Below are 8,619 nucleotides of genomic sequence, written 5' to 3'. Positions count from 1 at the left end.
CCGTTTTGGCTAAAGTACAGACACAAAGCCGCGGCGTGAGGGTTTGCACAGAGTGGTGGGAAGGAGAGAATGTCTTTGCTGGGTACGCAGAGCATTTCTGCACTCTCAAGAAGGCTGCCCGATTTGTCAGGGCTGCGCCCCGAGTCCGCGAGAAGGGCGGGGACTTTTTGTGATAAGCGCCTTCCCAAACGTAGTGTCTGTTAAACACAGAGCCTTAGCGAGTGCTGCTCGCAGACACGCCGGCTTCGCAGAAAGTCTCAGTCCAGCCGGTAGCAGGTTAAGCAACCACCGAGTGCGCGAATTTGCTCTCCCTCACGGCTTCTAAGCCTGGGAGCACGCCCCCTCCTCGCAGGCGACTGCGGGTCGCGCATGCTCCGTGGGAAGGAGTGCGCGGCGGCTCCCGCCGGAAGCGTTCTCTCCCAGGTTGCATTTCCTTCCTGTGTGAAGCCGGCCGAGGGCACTTGCTCTCGCTGTTTCTGCTCCTGGGTGAGTAGCTGGTTCCCGTGGGGCCTCATGGGATGGTTGTCGTATCCTTCTGAGGTCCTTTAAGGACCGTCTCGGACCTGGGAACCCCCGGAGGAAAGGTCACCCCGGTCTTCTCCCACGCCCCACCTCAGTGCCGCCCCCAAGCGCCCCGCAGCCCTTAGTATCTAGAGGATTAACCTCCAAGGGCGTCCCGGGCCTCGCCTTGGCGTCCGGCCCGGCCTGGGCCCTTAGGGTCTGCTTAGCTCTTCCCCAAGACTCGTGCTATTCCTGAGGGAATCTTTGTCGGTATCCTGGTCACTGTGGGGGTTTGAGGTCGTCCCGGAAGACTTCAGAACCAGGCGAACCTAGACGAAGGTGGCTGGAATCAACCAGGTCTGATTGTCGCACAGGCGCGGCCACCACCTTGTGCAAAATCGAAGGTTCTTCAGGGCCGGGCACGCTTTTACAGAAGATGGTGATGTTAATAATAACTTGCCCTCTTTGTGAAGATTGGCAGGCCTTCATTGTCATAGGCTGTATTCGTAGGGCCTTTATGTCTGCAAAACTGGGACTTTTGAGTTTGAGAAACCATTTGTGAAATACTGCAATGAATTAGGAGAGAAATACTACAGTGAATGCTATGCTATGAATGCTATACATGTCAGTAAATTGCTCATAGATGAGGTAGTACGATTTCACGGTTTTCCACTCGGAAATGGATAACTTAAAATGAAACGATCTGATACCATATTTGCATAACAAATAACTCTAGGTTGTAGTGTTTTAGAATGTTTCTTAGTTGCATACAGCACTGTCATCGTATGTGTACATATTTGTGTATTCATTTTGTTAAACCTACTGTTTATGCAGGATTGAAATACACTCCCTGCTGTTGTATGCACATGCAGCTTTTATTGTGTGTTCGCTGTGATGGTATTGCTGCTGTAACAGCCTTACATTGCAGGTATATCAATAGCAAATGAATGATACATGAGTGTACAATAAAGTATATATAGTTACAGTCTACAAAACAAGTTTCAGTTTCATTGAAGGATTTTGAAGTAATTTAAATAGATAGACTACTATTTTACAAGTGGCCTTGGTAGACCTAAGTCTTTACTACATTAAAAATTTCAGAATTGGGAAGGATATAAACGGGTTTTATGTCTTGACCTTTTATGGGATTAAAAGTTGTTACTATCTTGATGACTGGGATGTGTTCATAACAGCCCTAATTTGTTCATGTAGTTCAATGAATATCCAATAGATGACAGTTTTATCACTACCAACTCTAAACGAAAACGTTTTACTGGAATGCTACCGCTTTTCACAGATCAAGTTAATAAAACCCTTATCTTGTCTAAATTATTTTCCTCTGTGAGTATACTCCACGTAGTGATATAACACGTTTCAACTGCATTTTCAACTTTGTGGAATAAAGACTAGAAAAGTCAGTTTTTTACTTCCTATGAGAAGTGAAATATTGTGTAACCCATTTTTTTTGGAATCCATGCTGATGGAAGATAGCACACTTTGATTTGTTCCATGAGGAGAGATTTCAGTTAGGTGCTTCTCCTTTTTGGCTTCTTTTGCTTTCTTTATAATTAATATAATAGCCGGACAGTGTGTTCTTTGAATAAAGTGGTGCTATCTTAACAATTATTGTATATGCAATATATAGTGGGCATCATATATAGATGTTCAGTAAGTGCTAATTGTATGAATTAAGTCACTTAACATCCCTAGGCCAAAGTTTCTTCCTCCAAAATGAAGGCTTTCAATTATTTAGTTGTTAAGTTTAAATTAAATCTAATTATTGTGAAGTGAATGGCTCTTAGTGGAGAAATGTGGAACCTTTTGGAAATCCTTCAGAAGTGACTGTTGCAATGATTGAATGGGAGATTTTCTTCAGTTACAATTTATCTGTTGAACAGATAATTTTTGAATAGCCTCTGTTTTGTGTGTGGCAATTATAAACATCTGTTTTGTGTGTGACAGTTATAAAGGTAGATAAGATATACATCTTGTTTATAAGGATTTAAACTCTAGTTGAATAGATATCTCAAAAGGTCAATAATAATTAAAAGCAAGACTTTTTTAAGATAGTGTAATAGGGCAAAATGAATAATACAGAAGATTCATGTGATTTGAAAGGCTTTATGGAGCAGATAAAGTTGATTTTTGAGGTTAGGATAGAATTTGACTAATCCTAAGTGAATGAGAGTAAATGGCCCATGCAGGGTACTAGACAGATACGCTGAAGGGAAAATATATGTGGGATTTTCAGATGGTAGTGACTCCAGCTATTTATAGAGTCCCTTTGAAAAGGGGTGAAAGAGAAAATGCTTAAAATTGACTCTGGAGCTAGATTCTAGGTAAGAATAGTTTTGAATGCTTGGGAAACGTATAAAGGAAATACTTTGGAGTCTTTTGATTAGAGAGGAGGAGTATATATCCTTGAGTGGAGGTGAGGTGTATAAAAGGAAATAAAAAATTTTTGGAGCTATTCTAGAGGGAGGAAGGTGAAGAGGCTCTTTAATTTAGTACTAGTGAGAGGAGAATTTTAGCGCTGGAAGGACCATGGATATTAATCTATGCAGTACCTAACTTTTATCTGCTGAGCCATACAAATTCTGTTTTTTTTCATGTTTATGTGAGTGCAAATATATATTCTCTTTTTCTTATATATCCCATAGCATTCAGCACACTCCTGTGCTGAGAGTATAATGGCGGTAGTTGAAGCTAAAATCCTGTCTCCCAAAATGTGATAGTCATATCATCTCTAACAAGCTTATTCTTCTGGGTAGTTATTGCCATTGACAGAGGAGTGTATGTCTTCTGTAAGCCTAGCTTTGATTGATGCAGCTGTTCAGGGATATATGCAAAAATAGGCACATTTACCTCATTTTTTTTCTCTTTGGCTTGGGTGAGTGCTGCATTCTTGTAGTAGTTGTCTCAGTTCAAGATTTTTCCAAGTTCTATTGCTTACTACTTAGCCGGGTTGTTGGGAGCAATAGTGTGGCTCAGAAAAATTAATACCACTTATTATTGAGGAAATGGCATGTTTAAATTTAAGCAGGCCTTGAAAACCTTTAAAAGTATGTATGAGGAAAAATTGAGTCAGTTCACAATTTGAATTTCACTCAAAAATTACCTGGTCTACGTTACAGTTAATAGAAGAAATTCTTACCATCACATTAGTATTGTTGGGCTGCCTTTCTTCAGTTTGATTAGTGTTATAGTTGATACTTTCCTAGACTCTGAAATAGTTCTTTAAAGCTGTTTTGAGTAAATAACCTTATTTATTGTATTTTTCAAATAAAATGATTAATTCTACTACCAAATAAATCTTAATTTCTAGTCTACTTCTAGTTTGCAAGAGGGGCTTTAAATGTATTTGTTTATTTAACTTTTAAAAATCCATTTCTCCTTAAAATGAAACACTTTTTTTAAGGTAGGTAATATTTTAATTTAACTAGAAGTTAGTTTTTCTTTCTTAGTTTAAGCTACTTTGTTAGTCTTACAATTTTAATAAGTATAGTTATTACCTAGTGACATTTCTGCTTGTTTTTTTAAGGTTAACAATCAAGATGGTACATGCCGAAGCCTTTTCTCGTCCTTTGAGTCGGAATGAAGTTGTTGGTTTAATTTTCCGTTTGACAATATTTGGTGCAGTGACATACTTTACTATCAAATGGATGGTAGATGCAATTGATCCTACCAGAAAGCAAAAAGTAGAAGCTCAGAAACAGGTATGATTGAAATGTTTGAAGATCATTTTTCTTGTGGCTAACAAATATTTTCCCCTCAAACTAAAAATTTGGTAGAGTTAACAAATTAATGAGAAATTCTATAAGACCCACATGAAAATGTTTTGGTACTCATAATTTTATTACTCTTACAAAGTACTAGTTTATTATGACATTATTTCAAGTCATTTTTTACTATATAAACAACTTATCAGAAGAAGAAAAATGAATAAACAATATAATATTGTGAACATCTTCATTAGAATATTTTTGTCAGCTTTAAAGGTAGGATCTAGATAAAATTTTTTAGGCTAACCCAAAATATTTATCTTCAGTAATGATATGCCTTTTGCTGTGTGTGACATCTGAAATGTGGATAATACTGAAATGCTCTCAGTCTTAAACTTATAAGCTACACTAAAATCTAATTAATGAATTGCTCTAAAAGTTGTTGATTATTAATATAAGCTGTAGTTTTTAACTTTTCATCTGCTGCCTCTTGTGGTCATTTCCTTTTAAAGGTGATATATTTGGTTTCTGTTTGTCATCAAAACATAAAAACCTTAAAGGAGTCTTACAGATTTTTTGTGCTGTTAGGTGGCTTTTCCCTTCTGGCTCTTTTTTTTCTTTTAAACAATAATTAATAACTAAAATATTTATGTCTTATTGAATATCTTATGGTATAATAACATAATTTATCTTAAAATAATTGAATAGGATATTCATGGATTTTTAGATCTGTCTTGTGAGTCGTGACAGATTTATTCAATAAATATTTATTGAGTTCCTATCAACTACTTGGTACCAAAGAAAAAAGATTAATCTTGTTCTTTCAAATGCTATAGGCTATTGTGGGAAATAGGGATGTAAATAAATGACTGTTTTACAATGTTAGCCCTTAAATCAGTAAAAAGTGAAAACCACAATTTTATCAACAGTGCAGTAAGTATATATCTGAAAGACTCTTTGGAGAATTCTGAACTTTTTCCTTGAATTTTATTATAAAATAGTTGACTGAAGTTCTAGATTATATTATCAGCCTATTTGTAAGTCTCTGGGAAGTCTGACCAGAGTAGATTTAAAAAAAAAGAAAAACTAGTTTGAGTATATCCATATGTCAACCTAAGTGTCGGGTTTTTTTCTCCCACCTGAATCATGAAAGTCAGTTTAAGTCTGACGTCAAAATATTATAAGGTACATCGTTTCAGCATTTTAAAAAGCAGAGGTGTGACTTTTAAAGATAATTTTGTCTCTTTTTCCTCTTGGCTTCTAAGAACTCCTGGAATACACATATAGAAGACATACAGAAAGCTCAATATAGATGCTAAGTACTACAAGCTTTCATTGAAAATTGTGTGTATAGTATTATTCTAAATATCAGGTATATGAAATATTAGATACTATGTCCTTCATAGTGCCCATGATAGGGAGAAAAGACTTGTTCATGATAATATAAATTATAATAGTAAGTAGCATATCCCAGTTGCTTATTGAGTAGTGTAGACAGAAACTGTGGCTCTTAGAGAAAGTAATAGTCACCAGTGATTGCGGTAGTTGAAGATGGGCTTCATGAAAGAGCTTGGCCTCTAGGGTAGACAAGGACAGTTTTAAATAGAATGCATTACTTTTTCCTTCTTTGGTCCTTTTTGTTTTGTTGGGTGGACTGAGGCTGATAAAAAATACACAGCATTTTAGAATCCCTCATCAACTGAAAAGGAGGGATACTTTTTGCTTCTAGCATTATCCCATTCCACAGTAATTTACCAGTGTTTAAAACACTCAGGATGAAATGGGATTTGCTTGGCCAACGGCTATAGCTTCTTGGTTACCCCTCCTCTTCTCTTCCCTACATCTCTGGCCAGCTATTAAACATGCTGTTGACTGGCCATGTGGTGGCTCACGCCTGTAATCCCAGCACTTTGGGAGGCCGAGACAGGCAGATCACTTGAGGTCAGGAGTTGGAGATCAGCCTGGCCAACATGGCGAAACCCCATCTCTAATAAAAATACAAAACATTAGCCGGACGTGGTGGTGCACGCCCAGCTACTCGGGAGGTTGAGAATTGCTTTAACCCGGGAGGCAGAGATTGCAGTGAGCCAAGATCACACCACTGCACTCCAGCCTGGGCAACAGAGAGAGACTCCATCTCAAAAAAATAAATAAATAAATATGCTGTTGACCAATTGAAGACTTCTGTAGGCAGTCTTAACTCATTAAATATATTTGAATGGGTGGGTGATATACAATGTTTTAAGATAATTCACCTTATAGTAGTATGCGGAAGGAATAGGAGTCAAGAGGGACTAGAAGTAAGATCTGTTAGTGATAGACAGCAACAATCCTGGCAAAGACTTAGAATAAGAGGGTGACAAAAGGAATGACATGAGTGAAATAGACTAACACAGATGAATGTAGGAAGGACTTTGTGATGACGTGGGAAAAGAAAAAGGACATCTTAAAAATGAACCAAAGATTTGTCTGGATACCTCAAAGACTCATAATATCTTTTATAGAGGTTTGGAAACTGATAGGTAGGGCAAATTTATGAGAAGATGACACTTGATCTGGCCATGTTGGGTTTGTGTTGGTGGTAGGAATTCAGGAGGAAATGTTCATACAGCAATTGAAGTTGCAGGTGTGAATCTCAGAAAAAAGGTCAATCCAGAGGTATATTTCCTCATCGATGGTTATAAGTAGTTGAAGTCGTTAGAGCAGTGAGGCTCACCTAGGATAGAGTAGGCCATACGGTTATTCCTATATGTGTAGATATCATTTGTAGAACTTTTCCCAAATTATTCCCCATCTCCCCTCTCCACCATCATGATTTATAAATATATTTGTTGAGAAATTCTAATGTAATTGTCACTATAATAAATGGTAATGACTATACTAAGAGTGATGAAGTCTCCAAAAGAGATGGTGTAATGCAACATAATTGGTAAGCTGAAGAGTAAGCCTTGATACATTTCCTTCATTTAGGGTATAGAAAGATGATGTGCAGCCAGTGAAGAATGAATAGGTCAGTATGGGTAGCAAGACTGACTCCTGCTGAAAACAGCTAAACAAGCTTGATAATTTTTTTAAAATCTTGTTTTATTTATTTGTTTATTTATTTATTTTTGAGACAGAGTCTTGCTGTGTTGCACAGGCTGGAGTGCAGTGGCACAATCTCAGCTCACTGCACCCTGCTCTTTCCGGGTTCAAGTGATTCTCCTGCCTCAGCCTCTGGAGTAGGTGGGATTACAGAAGCGTGCCACCACACCTGGCTAATTTTTGTATTTTTAGTAGAGATGGGATTTCACCATGTTGACCAGGCTGGTCTTGAACTCCTGACCGCAAGTGATCTGCCCGCTTTGGCCTCCCAAAGTGCTGAGATTACAGGTATGGGCCACCGTGCCTCGCCTAAAAATCTTAAAGGCATTCATGAGCTATCAACAAAGTAAAGAATGCAGGTTAAAAACTTAAGGCAAAAATTTCAGAAAGCTAAGGTGAGCTTGATTGCCAGTGTTTACCTTGAGAGAATTTGCTGAATTCTGTTTTTATGATTTCAGAGGGGCTCAGTATACAAAACATAGGGCCAATCTAAAGTAGGTAGTTTCATAGATGATACTCCTATAAATCTAGAACCCCAAAAGGCTATCTGTAGTATTTCAACTAAAGATAAAGTCGTAATGTTTTAAAGATGAATAGTTTAAAGAGAGAAATTTAAGCCATATGCTGGGTGAAGTAACACATCTAAAATATAGATTCAGAAAGGTTGAAAGTAAAAAAATGGAAAATGTATATACCACACAAATATAAGAAGAACACTGGCTGGGCAAAAAGAAATTGTAAGGCAAAGATATTGGAGAAAATGTTTGCTCCATAAATGATGAAAGATTAAATTCACCAATAAATATAACATTTCTATTTGTGTGTAACTATTGATGTAGCCTGAAAATACATAAAGCAAAAATATGATAGAACTACAGGGAAAAATAGACATCTCCATCAACATGGTGAGAGATTTTTAACACCTAATAATTGTTCAGATTTTTTTAAAATTAAGGATATAGAAGATTTAAATAAAAAATGGACATGTATAGTATATTGTGCCAAAATAAATGCAAAATACATATCTCAAGCACATATGATTTGTGAAAATAAACCAAATACTAGATAATAAAACAAATCTCAAGTTTCATAATATTGGTAGCATATTTATTACATTTCCTGGCTATGGTGCAGTACAGTAGAGATCATTAGAAAAATAAGTTTGGAAAGTATGAAATATTTTAAAATGACTCCTGGGTAAAAGAAAGCACATAATAATGAAATGAATGGAAATAATAACATAAGTTAATGAAATAGAAAGTGAATATACAGTAGAGAAAAATCAATAAAACCCAAAATTATTTTTTTGAAA

The 8,619-nt window shown here is 36.8% G+C and overlaps 1 protein-coding gene across 5 annotated transcripts in view; it reads left to right on the top strand.

Moving 5' to 3' along the window:
• Positions 1 to 358: 358 nt before the first annotated feature.
• The window catches only part of ATAD1 (ATPase family AAA domain containing 1), a 65,398-nt gene continuing 57,137 nt past the window's right edge, over positions 359 to 8,619 (top strand). For 2 of the 5 annotated variants that reach the window (XR_008504843.2, XM_054503080.2), the window contains exons 1-3: positions 497 to 858; positions 1,336 to 1,429; positions 4,043 to 4,217. Coding sequence is in view for 4 of the 5 variants with exons in the window: in XM_054503080.2 (XP_054359055.2) it covers positions 1,362 to 1,429; positions 4,043 to 4,217 (243 nt within the window). In the remaining variant the exon portion in view is untranslated. Of the gene's footprint in view, positions 941 to 1,335; positions 1,430 to 4,042; positions 4,218 to 8,619 lie in introns of all 5 variants that reach the window. The other 3 variants (XM_063670576.1, XM_054503077.2, XM_054503078.2) reach the window with 3 other exon arrangements.

Source organism: Pongo pygmaeus, chromosome 8 (genome assembly GCF_028885625.2).
Source record: "Pongo pygmaeus isolate AG05252 chromosome 8, NHGRI_mPonPyg2-v2.0_pri, whole genome shotgun sequence".
Classification (NCBI taxonomy): Eukaryota; Metazoa; Chordata; class Mammalia; order Primates; family Hominidae; genus Pongo; species Pongo pygmaeus.
The sequence above is the reverse complement of the archived record's forward strand: the minus strand, read 5'-3'. Positions and strand labels throughout refer to the sequence as shown.